The sequence below is a fragment of the Perca fluviatilis genome, chromosome 5 (assembly GCF_010015445.1).
Source record: "Perca fluviatilis chromosome 5, GENO_Pfluv_1.0, whole genome shotgun sequence".
NCBI classification, from domain to species: domain Eukaryota; kingdom Metazoa; phylum Chordata; class Actinopteri; order Perciformes; family Percidae; genus Perca; species Perca fluviatilis.
In genome coordinates this window covers 27,851,231-27,870,588 of record NC_053116.1, presented here as the reverse complement: position 1 = coordinate 27,870,588, position 19,358 = coordinate 27,851,231, and the positions used below count along the sequence as shown (strand labels likewise).

General features: G+C 42.2%; 1 protein-coding gene across 5 annotated transcripts in view; it reads left to right on the top strand.

Moving 5' to 3' along the window:
* The window catches only part of LOC120558759 (helicase ARIP4-like), an 85,252-nt gene that overhangs the window by 59,927 nt on the left and 5,967 nt on the right, over positions 1–19,358 (top strand). For 4 of the 5 annotated variants that reach the window (XM_039799963.1, XM_039799962.1, XM_039799967.1 and 1 more), the window contains 19 exons: positions 2,892–3,135; positions 6,476–6,609; positions 6,986–7,150; positions 10,485–10,702; positions 11,091–11,273; positions 11,425–11,558; positions 12,283–12,479; positions 12,616–12,819; positions 12,976–13,114; positions 13,277–13,454; positions 13,783–14,001; positions 14,496–14,614; positions 14,801–14,925; positions 15,586–15,685; positions 15,775–15,980; positions 17,696–17,871; positions 18,491–18,687; positions 18,833–19,032; positions 19,196–19,285. In XM_039799963.1, coding sequence (XP_039655897.1) covers positions 2,892–3,135; positions 6,476–6,609; positions 6,986–7,150; positions 10,485–10,702; positions 11,091–11,273; positions 11,425–11,558; positions 12,283–12,479; positions 12,616–12,819; positions 12,976–13,114; positions 13,277–13,454; positions 13,783–14,001; positions 14,496–14,614; positions 14,801–14,925; positions 15,586–15,685; positions 15,775–15,980; positions 17,696–17,871; positions 18,491–18,687; positions 18,833–19,032; positions 19,196–19,285 — 3,228 coding nt within the window. The remainder of the gene's footprint in view (positions 1–2,891; positions 3,136–6,475; positions 6,610–6,985; positions 7,151–10,484; positions 10,703–11,090; positions 11,274–11,424; positions 11,559–12,282; positions 12,480–12,615; positions 12,820–12,975; positions 13,115–13,276; positions 13,455–13,782; positions 14,002–14,495; positions 14,615–14,800; positions 14,926–15,585; positions 15,686–15,774; positions 15,981–17,695; positions 17,872–18,490; positions 18,688–18,832; positions 19,033–19,195; positions 19,286–19,358) is intronic. The other variant, XM_039799964.1, reaches the window with a different exon arrangement.

Sequence of the window (19,358 nt, the reverse complement as noted above, 5' to 3'; positions counted from 1 at the left end):
GCCAAAAAAATGACCAAAAAACAACCAGAATACATGAAGTCACTTTAGTTCACCTAAACAACAAGTAGATTGTTTCTGATATTGTTAGCCAGCAAGCTAATTAAGCAAAAACCTTTCTTCATAAATAATTATCATTATAATTGCAAACATTCTTCTTCTGTAGGCTTGAAATGTGGCTGTTTTTTTCCATCTTGGTTTCATGTTAACAATAATTTCCAAATGTGTGTGAAAAAGTTTTCATGGTGGGAAGAAAGTGTTCAAACATCAATAGAAACCTCTCAAACTAACTTCTGCAGTGCACAGCACTGCTTTGCTGTCCATTCATACAATCAGCAATTGTGATTATAATGGCCTTATGTAATCTGTGTGACTCACCTTATATCTGAGTGGCTATTTCAGTTGGAGGGCCACCGTTCTTGTGATGTCGAAATCATTTCCACAGAACCCGAAACACTGTGTGTGTGTGTGTGTGTGTGTGTGTGTGTGTGTGTGTGTGTGTGTGTGTGTGTGTGTGTGTGTGTGTGTGTGTGTGTGTGTGTGTGTGTGTGTGTGTGTGTGTGTGTGTGCCACCTCCTCACTCTGAAGTGCATCTCTATTTCTCTTTGAATGATGACCTCGCTTTCATCTCTTTCCCTTCCTGTCTGCCCCCTGAGTGTCTCTTAAGTGTGTGTGTGTGTGTGTGTGGAGGCTCTGTGCATTTCAGGAATCATTATATAAGTGTTCTGTAAGGTGGAGCTGGAGGGAGGCAAGGGTAAAACAGGGATGTGTAAATCAAATCTGGGACATTTTCATGTGAAAGAACTTTTTGTTTCCCTGCGGTTATGTCTTGCTGATAATACACCATTTACACTTGTGTCCAGTTTCTTTAAAGCTAATACATTTACTGTTCTAGACACACAGTGTCTGGCAGCTCATTCCTGGAAAACAAAATCATGTGTTTCACAGGTCCAAGATTTTGGACCCAGTCTGAAACAAACCTGTGGATAGTCTACCTGACCCTGATGTGCATTAGTTAATTTAAACAGATTAGACTGATGTGTGGATCTATAATTTCGACGTAGCCCAACTCTGGTTCAGGGTCAGGACTTGGTTACTTGCTGAGTGAAACCTGTAAAACCTCTAATGTAGCATGTCTGTCAAATTTGCCTGGGCGGACATATAACAGCACTCACTAATTTGATATAGCAATGTTTGCAAGTGTGTTGTTCGGAAATGCCACTCTGAGACACATAAGTATACCACACACACACCCACCCACACACACACACACTAACTACTGAGACAGGCTGGTGTCATTAGCAGCCAGTTTGTTATCACGTAGATGGACTGAAGGCGTTTTATATAAGTTGTTTTTCAACTCGCAGTGAGCTCATCGTGGGTGTGTGTGTGTGTGTGTGTGTGTGTGTGTGTGTGTGTGTGTGTGTGTGTGTGTGTGTGTGTGTGTGTGTGTGTGTGTGTGTGTGCGTGTGTGCGTGTGCGTGCGCGCTCATAATGTGGGTGACTGAAACTCGGGTCTGTCAGTGTTTGTGTCCTGCCTTGTGTTTCATAAGCCGTCCATATTTATGATCCAGCTCTTACATAAGCCTCAGATCTGGTTCAGTGTGTCTCTGCCAGAACAAGTGAGAGAAAGGAGGAAAAAAGAAAAAAGGTGAAATTGTAGTACAGGCACTAGAAGAAACCAAGAACTAGAAATACAGACAAGGTTAGAAAAAAAGGTTGAGGGATAGAAAGAAGACTAGCAGAACAGCATTAAAGGTGCCATATGGCGCCATTTTCATGATTTTCTTTATTGAAGTGTGCTGTGGTTCAAAAGGAGAGGAATGTTCTTAATGTAGTTTGCCTGAAATTTGAATACATTTGAAAAGTTTCCATTGAAAACACAGTAAACATGCATAATTAGAAAGATATCCGCAGCTTGACAAGCAAAACAAGTCCTGTTAAATTTAAGAATAGATGCAAGGATTGGTTAAAATAATGACATGTAACCTTTTTTATTTGAATAATTTCTTTATTTAATTGACGTCATCAGGGAGTTTTTAAAGCAGGAAAGGAGTGAGCTTCCACCTTCATGTTGGACCAAAATCAAATGATATCTTTAATAATGGCGGCCAGTGGTCACTTTATTTCGTCTGTTTAGACATAGCAGACTTTCAGTGTTTTCACTGTTGGTCCATGTGTTGTCCGGTCTTATGGGAAAGGAGTGTTTCATCCACACCTATTTGAACCCATCTGATCAAGGACAAATATGTTTACCAAACACACACGCACACCTGAACAGTAAACCTATCCCTCTGGAACAATAATAAAGTGCTGATACAGTAAAAACTGTCTGCATGCTTTACCGGCAGGATCTGCATGATTGACTGGGGATTGTTCACATCCCCTAATGATTCATTTATATGATTTATGTCTTACCGTTCATGGGCAGTTATAATTAAAAGGTGTGTAACTGCAAGTGCAATTAGTGCTGAGAGCAGACCAATACCAAGCCTAAAATACAGTGGATTCCTGGATGTGGCAGTTCTGAATATTTTTGATGATGTAAATGCTGTTTTGTGCCATTTCCCCTCGGTCACCAACTGACTCAGCTTTTGTGACTTTGGCTCATTTGTGAAACGACACCTAAAACAGGTTCTTCACTTGTGGTAGGGGAAGCAGGGGGAAATTAATCGCACAATACTGGATTTTTAATGAAATGTGGCATTATTTAGCATATTTAGCGAAGAGAAAGCAATAAAGTGTAATCGTAAAAGTAGAAATGAAATTGATCTAGACTCATGGAGGATAATAATCTAAACTCATAGCATAATGTCACAATGTCCTTTTATTTTATTTATTTTTTTACGCTATAAATAACCATCACTTATTCTCTTCCCGTCTTCCTCACACAGACCAGTCCCACAGCGTCCCCTTCAGCTCCGAAAATGAGGCTCAGGGAGGCGACTCGGCCGCGTGGCAGTGTACCCCTCCCCCATCTACCTCACCGTCTGGGGGGACACTGGCCCGCCCTCCTCCCTCCCAGCCCAAGTCCAGACCCTGCTCGAGGCCGGCCAGCCAAAGCCCCTCCCCTCCCTCCGCCCTGACAGGAACCAAGAAGAGAAGCTCCAAACCGGCACACATGAGACGCAACATCAGGTACTGAACTCAGCGTCCTCACTTCAACTTGAAAGATCGCCTCAGTCCAACAGTGCACATGGACGGATGCTTTTTTGTCCTGTAGGGATGCTTAAGAAACTGCACACATCTACTGCAACAGTTAACTCGCCACCATTTCTTTTTAAAGCTTTAGATGAAGAGTAATTTCGACTGTAGACCCTGGACATCTGGAGTCGACAGTGACGTGCAGTTCAATGCAGTAGCAATAAAAGTGAATTTAACACAGCATTGATAATATACTAAACATTAGACACCATAACATATTACAACAAAATGCAGTCCCTCCAGGATTTCGCGGCCTTTTTTTTTGAGATTGTTGCGGCTCAAAATGCCTAATTTCACGAGAGCTTTTGTAAAAAATTGCGATAAAAGTTGCGATGTCTTTTGTATTTTTGTTGCAATGAAGTTGCAGGAGTGAAAATTGCCACAAAAAAAAGTTGTGATTTTTTGGGGGGGGGGGTATAAGTCTTGAAACTTATTTCGGGGAGAATAAAACTACTCTGGTCTGAGTGTTCCTAGTAACCTTGCCAAAAAGGCTAAGGATGTTGCAAATATTGGTATGATATGAAAATGGCTGGTGGATTTAAGACAAAAAGTAATAATAATTTATGGAATTAATTAAATTTGAACAGTTCTGTCAGTGGCTTGTTGATTTTTACATAGTTAATTTCCAAGGTAAAGTTGCTGTGATTTGGTAAAAATTGCGTCGCACCGAATTCACGGTGATTGGTTGAATTTGCGTGAATTGTTGCGATCGCGACATCGCAAATTCCTGGAGGGACTGAAAATGAAAACAAACCAGACTACAAAGCTGAGTTTCTTTCAGCCATTCTTTAAACTAGATTTTAGAAAATGACTCAATGCTTAACAAGCACCAGTGAATCTTGAGATGAAAGGGATTACTACACAATCCCCTGATTATGTTTCTGCTGAGGTGCAGCGTAAACTCACACTCACTCAGCTTATTCAACGATTATTGTATTTCTCATAACATTACTGTTGGCTGAATAATAGGATTTATCATCTCTCTACTGTGTCTCTTTATGCCTTCTTCCTCTCTCCCCTCATGCTCTTGATTTCACTCTCTAATTTAAAGAAGAAAAGCACACATTCACTGTTGATATCTGTCAATGATTATACGTACGCCTGCTCAATCTGTAGCTTCGTTCCTCCGGCTGCCAACAACCATGACAAAGCTCAACCTCAAGTATGATGTTGCTTTTACGTAGCGGCATCTTTACAATAACATCAAACGTATGTCACAGATTCAGGCTTCGGTGTTTGTGTATGCAAGTGTTAATGAGGAGAGTCATTTCCGTCTGAGTTACAAGGTGCTTGTCTATTACATTACAATCACGTATTAGTTCACTTTCTTCTAATCAGAATGTGTTCAACTAATGTATCATTACATTCAATTACAATGAATCCATTGTCTAATATCACGCTCTCTTAAATAATGAAGGTATGCAGCCGTCAAAATATTGGCAATTTTCTGTTTCTGTGGAAACGTATTGGGAGTGTCAGTTGGAGGCAGTGGCAGAATTAAACAAAAAATTAGGGATGCACCGAATATTCGGCCACCGAACATTTTCGGCCGAAATACTTTTATCACCGAAACAATACGGCCGAAATGTTGTGATGACGCAAACAGAAACCGCGACCTGTACGTGTGTCAGTACCCGATCCGTTCCACCTGCAAAGCGTCTCCTAAGCAAAGCGGTTGAGACGGACCACGGAGTGAAAACTTGATGAGATTTATTCGGATCCTCTGCACTTCATCGCGACTGTGCTTGATCCGCGTTATAAAGACCATAACTTGGATGCGGAAATAAAGCAGGACGCGCGAGAAATGATCCAGGCCGCGATGGATGCGGAGAACCAGAGCGCAGAAAAAAAGACTTGTCTCTCTGCACCAGATGAGGGGCATGCACCCTCATTGTCTGATATGTTCAGTGAAATCCTGCAAGAAAGTGCCTCAAATAATAATAATAACAATAGGTAAGCTATTCTGTTCTTAGGCTAATATATACTGTATGTGACTATCAGATTGTAGCCATATTTCTGCTAGATATTTTTTTAATTAAACTTTAATATTAATTTATACAATTGCAATGCCTTGATTTTAGTAAAGTTAGTACACAGTCATAGCCATAAATGCAATGGTACTAATAATTGGCATAATTTCTTTCGGTGTTTCGGTTTTCGGTCTTGAATTCCTCTTTTTCGGTTTTCGGTTTCGGCCAAGAATTTTCATTTCGGTGCATCCCTACTAAAAATCATAATCAATACAGCTTGATTGAGTGCTGATGTTTACACATGAAATCTAATTTAAATTTTAGGGAGATTAAATTCTTTTGACATCTTACAATAATATCCTACAAACCCAAAATGTATTGTTCATTGACTTGCCTTTTCTGAAGGAGCCTAGATACAAAACAGGCTACAGTTTACTCCTCAAATGGTGTGGCTTAAAGCTGCACTCCTCAATTTTTGGCCATTACGGGGCAGAAGAACTCAAAAACAAGCTAACAGACATAGCCTGGTTGACATCAGACTCTTCTCAGTTGTAACTGAGAGTGGTTCTGGGAAAGGTTCATTGACAGTTCATTTCCAAAGGGGCGTCAACCAATGAGACCAACGATCCGGGTGACGCTGCGCTTCAGTAGCCGTCATGTTGAATGTAAACGAAAAGCTGCTCGCCGTCACTGCGCTATCGTGGTCGCGTAAAGCCCGCCTCAACGGTTGTGATTGGTGTAAAGCCTGCCTCAGCGATTGTGATTGGTGCCTCTATTTTGGGGACATTGGAAATGGGTTTGAATGGGCTCTTCACCAGAAGCTAGTCAGGGTTTACCCAGGCTATAACAGACATGCAGCCCTAAAATGGGCTCTGTGGCTAACTTGTTAGCAGACACTTAGCAACGTTAGCATTCATTTGGCGTTGTGGGTCTGTCCACCAGTAACACCAACAACAGGAGTTGGCTCTTAAGCAGCTACATGTTTTGCTACTTTCACCAGCTACAGTAGTTGCTAACTTTGCCGTTTGCTGGGCAGGTATTGTACGGCGGGTTTATCAGAGCTTTTTTGCTAAAAACACAAAAGAAAACACTGTTTGATTGGATTCAGCATCATATTAATGTGTATGCATTAAAAACCATGCATTTCCCTGCAGTTAACAAATACAATGACGGTTATTACTTTGTAGAAAACCATTACTGTGTGTGTGTGTGTGTGTGTGTGTGTGTGTGTGTGTGTGTGTGTGTGTGTGTGTGTGTGTGTATATACAGTAATACAAATATTATTTTTCTCTGTGTCTGTGTAGGAAGTTACTGAGGGAGCATCAGTTAGAGGCAGTGACCAAAGCCGCCCAGCAGGACGAGTTGGAGAGGAGGCGACGTCTGGAGCAGCCGAGCAAACCAGATTTCCCCGTACCACTGCTGCCTGAATACACAACTGGTGAGAGCATGTACCCCCAAAAAATGCTTCCATAAATACTAACAGCCCCCACTGGTCCACTGAACACTAATTCTCTGACATGTACATCATCATAAATTTCTAATCCCAACCATTGAACAAATGATTCAACCTGTAGGGTTCAACTATTGACATTGTCTTTCACTGTGGACAAGTAACGTGGCTGCAAAGCCTGCATATAACGTAAGAACTGACTATAGTTTCCATCACCCCCATGCTTTCTCTTCTTACTCTCTCTTTTTTTGTCTTCCTTCCCTTTCTTTTCTTTCCTTTCTGTCCCTTGTTGCTTCCCAATCTTCTTCCTTCTTTCCTCCTTTTTTTTCTTGATCTGCTGCATCATTCCTCTCCTTCTCCCCAGGTGATGTGACAAAGCATGTGTCGGCATCAACGGCGTCGCAGCAAGAAGTGAAGTCGGTCAGACAGGAAGTGATCTGCCTGGACTCCAGCAGCACTGGCATCAGCGAGGACGACTGCAAGACTAACGTCCCCACCTCCGCAGCCAAAGAGCACACACGAAAACCAGGTGAGACTTGCACACTGCATACGGTCATCTTGGAGCAACTCCGATCAGCAACATTCCTCGAAGAAGTTGCTTCAGTAACACCTAATTTATTCATAATTTTCTGAAACAAATACTTGGAATTGGAACGGTGTTTCTGACTTCTTCGTGCAATTTACATGAATCCAGTCTAATTACATTGAAACAAAATGTGTTTTATTTTGTGTTTTTGGGTAAACCTGCTTACGGAAAAACAAACTTGGTTGAGGTAATAATGACAGAGTAGTTCAGTTGCCTAAATTGTGCCCCACACATTGAATGTCTCCGTTACAGATTGCTTTTGGACATTTTGATTGTGCAAGTGGGCTAGTAGGTCAGATGGCTGTGGGAGGTCATGAAAGCAAATAGGGACGCAGAGCTGTGTAGTTAATGTATTACCCATCATCCATTTGTATATTCTGAGCTGTCATCATAGCTAGCCAAAGCCTTAAATAGGCCAGATGCTAATTCTTAAAATGCCTAAACAGCCAGTGTGAGCTTTGGTACAACGTATTTCAGATGTCAAGTGTTAAAGTTATTTAGGTCCAGTTTAAAAAAAAAAAAAAAAAAAAAAAAAGACTTAAGGATAGATTCACAGTTAACAACTTAATTTATCATCATGCTTAACACAGCTTTGTCCATAGCTTCAGTCAGAAAGCTGACATTCTTTGGCACCTTCTTTGGCAACTTAAAAAGTAAAAAAAACAATAAAAAAAACATGATAGGTTACAGTGTTAAAAAGCAGATGCTGTGTGTGTGTGTGTGTGTGTGTGTGTATATATATATATATATATGTATATATATATATATATATATATATATATATATATATATATATATATATATATATATATATATATATATATATATATATATATATATATATACATACATACATACATACATACATACATACATACATACATACATACATACATACATACATACATACATACATAGAGTATATTTCACTCATAAAAACATGTTTTTTAGCTGCTGACTATAGCACAGGCAGGAGGTTGTTTAAAATACAGCCTTGATATGTTTTACAATCCTTTTTTCAGTATAACTTATAAAGATGTGTAAAAAAAAATCTGTAACATTGCTGTTGAAGTAATGGTTTTTCAGTTTTCTATCATAGGTGTCCGTGAAAGGGCCGTGAATAGAGCTACAATCACGATATACATGAATGAAAGTTGAGAGTTTAGGCAGAGAGTTCAGACTGATGGTCTGATGATTAATGTGATTTTAAAAGGACATTTCAGCTGCCGAGTTCAACCACAGGCCATACAGCCAATACACTGGTGCAATTTGAGGTCCCATACCTTGCTCGAGGGCAGTTACCAGGACTGATGGAAACCTTGCATCTCTAAAGCATCAGTCTCTCAGAGATTAAGCAAAGAAGCCCTAATTGCCCCATGCATTTATTAAATTACGCACTCGGTTTCAAATTGCTTTCTGAGCCCAGGGGTCTGGAAAGTCGGCACATTAAAAGGCGGCTTCAGCTTGAATTTCTCTGGTAAATAACGGAAGGTTGAAAGGCAACCCAAATCTGAATAAGGTTCAAAAGGCCTAAACACAGCAGATATCTGGGCCATATCTTGGGATGATTTTTAGGAATGAATGTTGGTGATAATGTTAAGCATCACGCCCACAAAAACATTTAAGTGTTAAACACTACATCTATCAAAGTAATGGACGTCTACGCTCAGTAAAGACAATATAAAGGAAGTTTCGCTTTATTTAAAAAACAAAATCTTCATTCATGCAGATTCCTTCTTCTTTGTTCTTCTTTGAACAGTTAACCCAATTACTGAAAGTCTCCCTGCAAAATGTTAACAACCTAGCTCAAAAAGCGTGTGTGTGTGTGTGTGTGTGTGTGTGTGTGTGTGTGTGTGTGTGTGTGTGTGTGTGTGTGTGTGTGTGTGTGTGTGTGTGTGTGTGTGTGTGTGTGTGTGTGTGTGTGTGTGTGTGTGTGTGTGTGTGTGTGTGTGTGTGTGGTTTTCATAGATTAGCAGCCATGTGCATCACAATATTTAAAACCTTCTCAGGGTACATCCTGTGCCGTTCCTGTATTGCCTGAGCACGCACACACACACACATTAACAGACAAACAGTCAAGGATAAACACACACTTTTAACACACACTCAGTTGGGGATAAACACATACGTTCTGCGTTGAAAGAGGACGGAGGCAAACTGCAGGCCCACACTCCTACAACACAAACGCGCACACAAATGAGAGAGAGAGAGACCGATTGGATGAACAAACTAACAGACAGATGATGTGTAGATTTGGGAGCTGAGAAAGACATAAGTTAAGGAGATAAAAAAATGAATGGAGGGAGGAGAGAGGGAGGAGAGGTGAAGGAAGAGAGTGTCTGTGGGGCAGATCAGAGTGGGTCTGTAGAGCAATAAAGCTGGCTAATCCTGGTTATGGGCCAGAACACATACACATAAAACACACACACACTCGCAATGGCACAGTCAGTGACATTTCTAGTTGGGGTTGCATAACCAGTCTCCCCCTCCACTCTAATCCTACTTGTATAACCAGCCATTCACAGCAGTTGTATAAGCTCTCTCTCTCTCTCTCTCTCTCTCTCTCTCTCTCTCTCTCTCTCTCTCTCTCTCTCTCTCTCTCTCTCTCTCTCTCTCACAGACACACACACACTCACACACCTCTTCCTGCGGTGTGCCTTGCAGCCCAGCTTGTGTAACTTTCAGCACTTGATACTATTGATGTTGAATTCCTTTTTATCAGATATGGATTTCTGTCTGACACATACATACACACACACACACTCACTCACTCACTCACTCACTCACTCACTCACTCACTCACTCACTCACTCACACAGTGACGTCCATGTTTGATGTTGGTCACCTCATCACTTGAGATAAATGTATCAAGGCCAATAAAAATATAGCAGCGATTATTTTCATGGGAAAAGTAATTCTGTGATAAAAGTTACGTTCCTTGTTCAGGTGTTCCTAAGTTTTTCTTTTGTCCCGTTTTTTTGTTATCCTGTGACAAGTTTCTTCATCAGAAAGTGTTATTAAAGTCTGATGAGAAACACATGCCCCTCCTGAATAGTCTATAATAGTACAGTATATAAAATGTCCATAAGACCTCTAATAGAAATATTGGAATTTCTTTTAATATTTCTCCAATATTTCCTTTTAGTTAATGTGGATAATTTGTGCTTAAATACATAGTCTGAGATCAAAATGTGTTTTCTAAACTTGGATGTAGAAAAACAGTTTGCAAGACCTGCAGTGTAACTTTTTGGAAACCTCATCTCCTCCCTCCGGGCAGATGTGATCGATCTGAGCTCGGACGAGGACGAATCCATCGTCCACCTCGGCAGCGAATCCACCATCGAGGAAGAAGAGAGCGAGCAGAGCGGCGCGCACATCGACGCCCTTAACCGAGCGGACAGCCAGGGCAGGGTGCTGGTCAACCTGAACCATCCAGCTGCAGAGGACGACATTTTCCTGTCAGCTCAGCTGGCGCGAGCAGTCAAACCTCACCAGGTATTCTTACTAATGCACTCAAAGCAAACGCTTGGTCCTTTGTTTTTTTAGTTTTTTTTACTATGCCATCAAGTCATACTGTAAGAATGACTTTCTTTCGTGGCCGGGTTGGGTCAGTGGGTAGAGCAGGCTCACATATACTTGGAGGCTTATGCCTCGACGCAGAGGTCCAGGGTTCAAGTCTGACTTGTGACACTTTCCTGCATGTCTTCCCCTCTCTCTCTCTCTCTCTCTCTCTCTCCCCTTTCTCACCTAACCGTCCTGTCAAATTAAAAGTGGAAAAGCCCAAAAAATAATCTTAAAAAAACAACCAACCTTTCTTGGCCTTTTTGAAGTCAGGGACAGCCGGCTCAATTCACCGTCTCTGTCCTTCCCGTCTCCTCCTCAGATCGGTGGGATCCGTTTCCTGTACGACAACCTGGTGGAGTCGGTGGAGCGGTTCGGCAGCAGCAGCGGATTCGGCTGCATCCTCGCTCACAGCATGGGCCTGGGCAAAACGCTGCAGGTCATTTCTTTCATCGACGTCCTGTTCAGACACACCCAGGCTCACACCGTGCTCGCCATCGTACCTGTAAGCACCTGCGTACTGGAATACAAGGAAATGTGAAGGGTCAATAAGTGCTCAGATGTAGACCCACAGTATGATGATAAGAATATTGATCAAATCAGACTGGAAGACGATGAGGCAATTGACTCAGATTATTTCTATACTTTTATCCCAGGTGAACACACTGCAGAACTGGCTGTCAGAGTTCAACATGTGGGTCCCGCCCCTGGAGGCGTTACCTCCAGATACCGACCCGGGACTGGTGACGCCTCGTGCCTTTAAGGTTCACATCCTCAACGACGAACACAAGTGAGTAACAGGAACAAGAGCGTTTTTGTTTGTTTTTAAGCTCTTCCTGTGTAAAACCTGTATCCTTTCACCCATCTGCTTACTTACCCATACTTTTTATATGACTGTGTGTGTGTGTGTGTGTGTGTGTGTGTGTGTGTGTGTGTGTGTGTGTGTGTGTGTGTGTGTGTGTGTGTGTGTGTGTGTGTCAAAATGAGACACAATTCTCGTGATGCAGCCATGTCTGAGAGTGACACCGTAACCTCATTCTGTCTCAGTTCAAACGTGTTAACAGTGTTAAAAATGAACAGAATTAGCAAGCATTTGTTCCTCCTGTTCAAGCACTACTCTGAAATTGTTACTATTCATAAGTAATTGGTAATTTATCAAAATTAGATGATTGATTACAATACTATTTATCCTGGCTTTCTCTCTTTAATACAATACAATAGTCTTGTAAGCCATCACTGAGAGAGCAAACCGCTCCATCATTGCATTTTACATTTTGTGCCACTGGGCTGGTGTATTAAATTCTAATAAATTGTATGTACTTTTACATTTTGTACAACTTTCTGTATTGCTTTGGGAGAGCACAAACAAGGAGAGGGTGGGGTTCATTCTGTGCAAATGGACCAGTGATTCAAAATATAGTAAAACAATGTGTAAAATCCACTCTGTGACTGGAATTGAGGTATTTCAAGAAACACGAGCAGTAACTTTATTTACCTTTTCTTACCTTACCTAGGAACACAACGTCCAGAGCCAAGGTGGTGGAGGACTGGGCTCGGGACGGAGGGGTGCTACTGATGGGCTACGAGATGTACCGCCTCCTGTCGCTGAAGAAGAGCTTCGTGGCTGGGAGGAAAAAGAAGACCAAGAAAACAACGGGGCCAGTGGTCATCGACCTGGATGAAGAGGACAGGCAGCAGGAACTGCTCAAAGGTGGGAGAGGAGGGAACGAAGAGGAGTAGAAAATGGAGGGGAAATATGGGCAAAATCTTTTTAATATATGCTACTTTTTAAAGCACCAGGGTGGAATATCATTGAAGGCATTTTTGCCCATTCTCCTCTCCTCCAGGTATCGAGAGAGCCTTGGCCCGGCCTGGTCCAGACGTGGTCATCTGTGACGAAGGCCATCGCATCAAGAACTGCCACGCCAGCACATCGCAGGCTCTGAAGAACATCCGAACCCGACGCCGCGTGGTGCTGACTGGCTATCCGCTCCAGAACAACCTCATTGAGTACTGGTGCATGGTCGACTTTGTCCGACCCGACTTCCTAGGTATGGGGCAAGATCAGCGTTTTGTTTCAGGAATTCTTTTTACTAAATGCTCCCTGAGATTAGCGTGGAGATGTTGGTCATCAGAAGACTGATTTGGTCGCTTGTTTTTCCTGTTTATCTTCTCACTTCAGTTTTTATTTCCTGTATGTATCTCAGGTACACGGCAGGAATTCAGTAACATGTTTGAGCGTCCCATTCTTAACGGGCAGTGTGTGGACAGCACACCTCAGGACGTCCGGCTGATGAGGTACAGGAGCCACGTCCTGCACAGCCTGCTGGAGGGCTTCGTACAGAGGTGAGACAGCTGCCTTTTTATAAATCCACAACTAGGTCCCTTAAAGATTTAATACAGAATACAAAGGTTCTCTTGACCTTTGCCTCTCATACCTGACATTTTGCCACCTATTCTTCATTTTAAGTAATATTTTACAAAATATTGTACTTGTGTTTATTGCAGGCGAGGTCATGACGTCCTGAAAGACCAGCTACCCTCTAAAGAGGAACATGTGATCCTGGTGCGTCTGTCTCCCCTGCAGAGGGCGCTCTACACAGAGTTCATGAACCGCTTCAGAGAGGCAGGAAACTCCGGCTGGCTCAGCCTCAACCCACTGAAGGCTTTCTGCGTCTGCTGCAAGGTGAGGAGGAGGCCATGTGTGTGGACCGCTACATAGATTAAAAAGGACATTTATTTAACATCCATGGTAGATGTCTTCCAAATTTGCTTCTGCACTAGGTACAAATTATTTTTTTCTGCATGTACAGTATAAACATTGAAAATACTTCTACAAATGTCTTCTTGCTCTGTCTGAGTCCCTGCCATATGTAATACTGTTGCATAAGTAACCATCTAAGTCAACAGGCCTCTGCACCAAGATAAATTCCTGTATATTTATCATACTTGGCAAATCCAGTGATTGCTGCCTTGAGTGTTTTCACACCACTTGACCTCCTGTTATTCTTCAGATTTGGAACCATCCAGACGTGCTGTACGAGGCCTTACAGAAGGAAAACCTGGCCAGTGACCAGGACTTGGACCTTGATGAAATCACTTCCACAGGTCCTGCCCGATGTCCAACCGCACCCAATCAAAAGCCCAAGCGCCTGGAGAACCCTAACCCCATTGATGGACTGAGTCTCAACCAGCTGCAGGAGAAAGCCAATCAGGTCATCACTTACGAATGGGTATGTCAAAAGACTCGGATACAAAAGAGTTTTACAACAAATGTGATATGTTTGCTTCCTTTAACATAAACCTGCGTAATGCATTTTTTTTAAAGAATGCCACAAATGCTTTCAACCGAAATCTCAGTCAGGTCGTAAACGGAACATTATGTTCCCCCTTACTGAGATGCTGCTGTCGGTTCAGTGCTGCCACCCACAGTATAATGAAGAAAACTACAAATAGATGCTCAGTAGTGCTTGGTATGCTTCTTTAAGACATCGTGAGGCCATTGTTTCGTATCAAAACACTTAAAACAAGTTAAATCCCACAATATATGTTGCATTGAATAGTGCGAAGTTGAACATTTCAATAGAATTCACATCTTTGTTCGTTGCCTCGCCTCACTTATAAGCAATGTAACCTCACTTCCTTTAAGTCTGTAAAGGTTTATGAATGTAAAGGGGATGTTTAATAGTACAGTACATTTTAACAGTCTATCTCTTTGCATGGCCAGGCAAAGGACATCATGTATGACTACAAGCCCGGCCTCCTGGAGAACTCCGCAAAAATGGTGCTGCTGTTCCATCTGATAGAGGAGAGCGTCAGGAAGGGAGACAAAATCCTCGTCTTCAGGTATGAGATCAGACACACAAGACAGCTTCAACTGGATTTTTATCAATTATGTTTCTTCTCAGTTATTTCTACACAAAAACTAACTGTAGCTAAACAGATTACTAAGTGGGAACCTAACCTCAGCTTTTGTTTTCTGATTTGGTTAAATTCCAAGCCCTAATTCTGCCATTTGTCTTTCTCCTGCAGTCAGAGTCTGTCCACGCTGACGGTGATTGAGGATTTTCTGGCTAAGAGACCAGTGCCTCCCTCGCCCAACACGTCCAGCAGAGACAGACCCAACCAGAACTGGGTCCGCAACCTCAACTACTACAGTAAGTGATCAGTAATTATGATATAAAGATGTTTTTCCTTGTTCAGTATTTGGTCCAATAAATATCCCAAACTAGAAACCTATTAAGGCCCAGTGACCGGTGACACATATGTTGCGAAACAGGTGTAGTTCAGTGGAACATGGTCTGAATATTCTGTACAGTTTACTAACTCAGTTTTTCTGTCCACCATGCTTAACTAATGGTACATTCTCATAAATCAGTTTTTTTTACTACAGTAGTTTGGGTGTGCAGTGGTACTGCTCCTCTAATTGACTTACAATGAGTGCTGCCATCTGCTGGTGTTTCTTGATAACAGACTTATTTTTACTGATTTATGGTTTTCCACAGGCACAGAAAGGAATTCATTGTAGAGTTCCTGTTAGTGTATTTCAGAGATATTTCAATAAATAGGAGCTGTATCCACAAAGTCACTTTGTCAACCTAGTAAAAGTGAATTGAGTTTAACTATGTGCACGCTTATCTTACTTTGCAGTAATGTTTTCTTTTTTTCAGAACTGTTGTTCTTTAATTTTACCTCTAGATTATATATAATAGCAGGAGGAGAATCAAATCCCCAGGGATACAGTTGCACTATATAGTGAAGCCACCCAGTTTGTCAGGAGTCTTCTAACTCTCCATTGGTTGCGTGATGTTTTGAAGGACTGGATGGAAGTACAGCAGCCTCAGAGAGAGAGAGACTGATAAACCATTTCAACGATCCATCCAACACCTCAGCATGGGTCTTCCTGCTGTCAACCAGGTAAAACACACAATAACAGTAATATTAATGAGAGAAAATGGACATGAAAGGTCAGGACATTATATGACAATAAGAAACCCAACCCTCAGGGCTGGTTGTCTGGGCGTAAACCTGATTGGGGCGAACCGTGTGGTGGTGTTTGACGCCTCCTGGAACCCATGCCATGATGCCCAAGCCGTGTGCCGCGTCTATCGCTACGGGCAGAGGAAGCCATGTCATATCTACCGGCTGGTGTGCGACTTCACGTTGGAGAAGAAGATCTATGACCGTCAGATCTCCAAACAGGGCATGTCAGGTGAGTCGGAGAAGGCATTGATGACTTTGTTTGAATATTTAGGCGAGAATTGGTCTCGCTTTGCCAGACCTTCCTCCACAGCAGCGCTGCGGAGGAGGGTCAGATAGTCTAGCTAGCTGTCTCGATTCACCCTGCAGAGATCTGACAAAAGGTTAACCATAGTCCTCATAAATCAACCGGAGTTTGAAATGCCGACACAAAGGAAGCCCAAGGCAACGGATATCTGGCTTGAATGCGTGAAATCCGGCGGAATTTCCATTGGCAGTAGAGCAATCCCGGAAGTGGAATGTCGAGGATATAGACTAGCAGAAAATGAATCTAATGTGGTGATGTTTTCTGTGGTGGGATTTTCAGAAACACTATGTTGTGGTATGATGAGAAAAAGGGAAAGCTTAGACAACGTCAGGTCATTCATAGGTCACAGGTCAGGGGACGAGAATATTCGGCCAGTCTTTAATAAGCAAACCTGTTATATATAATTACGTTGTCTCTCTACAGATTTAGGGAATCTAGGCAGCTGTATGATAAGGGAATGTTTTGTCTCAGGACTGTCTCCTTTTGGAGGTCGGTGGGCCAGCCACACTTTAGCATACTTTCAAGAGAGAGAAAGAGGGGCTGAATTAGGCTTTAGCATCTGTGTTTAGGTACCTGCAATATCTTTGTTTACCTTAAAGGTTCAGCTAAACTTAACGCCTCCAGCATGAGTTTAAATACACCTTAGGGGGACAGGAACTTCAGAGAGTTGGGACGGCACTGCACAATAACACACTGTGGTTATACTGCACTGCCTGCCTAATTGTCTCCTCAATTGAGTGTTCATTAAATGCTCCTGTGTAAGTCCTCAAGGTCTCCCGAACCTTCTTCACATATGTGAAATGAGTTTTTCCTTAACATTTTCGTTTTGCTGTTATTCATACCAAAGATGGAGCAGTAGAGTTTGTGGGCATTTGTAAAATAGTCGTATTCCTTACAGATTGGGAAAAGCATTATTCAATTTCAATAATTTCTTTTTGGTACATTAATTGCTTTTCAGTACCTTTTTTGCAACATTGGTTTGACGTCCTGAGAGTCCCGGCCGAAACAGCAGCACAATCGCACTACTACACGAACCAACACAGAAATAAAGTGAGGGGAAGGGAGGAAGAAGAAAAAAAGGAACTGAACAGAACATACAAAACCGATCAGAATGGAAAATGGAAAACACATTAAAACACAATAAGCTTAAATGAAATTTCTTCATGGATATACAAATATTGTATACCCCGTCTTTTCTTTCATGAATAACCTGTATAATAAATATTACTGCCTTCAGCTGACAGCACTGTCAAACATCTGTCAGTAATCAGACTCTGTCAAAACCCAGTCCAGGCTCTTCTGTGTGAACACCCAGTACAGTAGCACACCCCAAAAAAATAAAAAAAAACAACTAAATAGCTTTGTGTTGAAACCAGAGTTCTTCTGCCAAAAGGTTCTTGTCTGACACAGTAAACTGTCTCAAGTGTTTGCTGTAAGCTTTGACTGGCAAGACAGATTGAGGCCGCTTATGCTTTGGAGAGCTGTAGGAAATCAGCTTTTTTTTTTTGGTCAACAGTTTTTTTTTTTTTTTTTTACAATTGGCTCTCTTTTGAACTCCCATCATTTCCTTTCTCCTCTTCTCTGTCCAAACATCCCTCTCCTCTGGACCCTTCCTTTTTCTCTCTCCTTCCCTCCATTAGACCGGGTGGTGGATGACCTGAACCCTGTGCTGAACTTCACCAAGAGAGAAGTGGAGTCTCTTCTTCACTTCGTGGAGGAGGAGCCGGACCCGTCACAGGTCCAGCTGCAGCCCCACGACAGCATGGAGAGCGTCCTCAGGAAGGCTCTGCTCCACTATCCTCACCAGGTTACTAAGGTAGATGAATGGAGGAGACACTGTCCCTAAATGCCTACAGGTGCTTTAAAAGATGGACGTGTGTGTTACCCTGCATACAGTTTTTTTTTGCATTATTCACTGTGGTGAAGTTTCATTTTCAAGTAGGCTGTCCAAGAGATGAAGCCAAGTCACTGGCTATTATGTGGCAATGCGAAATGTCAAAAACTTCTCATTATTTATCCATCGAAATCAATTTGTTGAATAAATCTGAGGTGTGAACTACGCCAAGCAGTTGCAGTCACGCTTTGCTTTATATTTTTAACACCGTTTTTAAATAGCTCATGCGGTTCTGCAGTTTGAAAGGTGGTAATTCACCTCATAATTAAACCAGCTGGATTCTCAGTGGATGTTTTCGAGACTAAACTCTCACAGCAAAAACTGAGCTCACAAGATTTTTAAGCTTGCTTTGTGAGGCTAAGAATCTCTCATTTGGAACCTTTTATGTGTTTAATTGCAGCTAATTCACTGGTACGAGCAAGGACAAATTCCATTTACTTATAATAATTGACTTCACTTGTATTCACTTAGATGTTTGCATTCTAAATTCCAGTCAGCTCCTCTGCTACTCTTACATATTTTTTTTCATTCTACCTTCCAGCAACCATTCCCCCACGAGTCGCTGCTGATAGACCGCAGGGAGCTGAAGCTGAGCAAGGCTGAGAAGAAAGCAGCAAAGAAAGGTTACGAAGAGGAGAAGAGGGCGTCTGTGCCATACACCCGCCCTTCCTACGCTCACTACTACCCTGCCAGTGACCAGAGCCTCACTAACATCCCCGCCTTCAGTCAGAGGAACTGGTCAGTGACTTATAGCAGCAAGAATATATATATATGGATACTTTTTGAACAAAAAAATAAGCTTTGATTGATTAGCAACATTTAAACCTGGTTTTAAAAATGAACACAACAACTAATGAACTAATAAATAAATAATTCTGCTCAGGCGACCACCTCCGCGTACTGAAGAGAAGCCCGGGGCCAGTGTCCGGCCAGTCCAGTCAACTCCAGTTCCCATGACGCCCCGTCAGGCGTCTGCAGGCTCCGACCCAGGCAATGACTCGTCAGGATCCAGCCTCGGAGGTTTTCCTATCAACTGCCTGCAAAAAGCCGGGGTGTTTGTACAGAGGATCGTCACCACTACTGGTAGGCAAAATGTGCATGTAGGCCAGATCTTATCTTTTACTTTGTCTTCATTCTATGAATGCTTTTTTTCCCCAAGAATCGTCTACTCGCCATGACGTTGGATGAGGAATAGTTGATGTTTCCATCTACTCCTGGTAAATTAGTCTTTCTTGGTCTCTTTCAGACATCGTGATTCCAGGCACCAACAGCTCAACAGATGTCCAGGCCAGGATCAGTGCTGGAGAAAGCATCCACATCATAAGGGGCACCAAAGGTACAGTAACTCTTTAAAAAAACATTTAGTAATCACTTAATCGTTTAAGTCTTTGCTTGTTCTATGTTTTCAA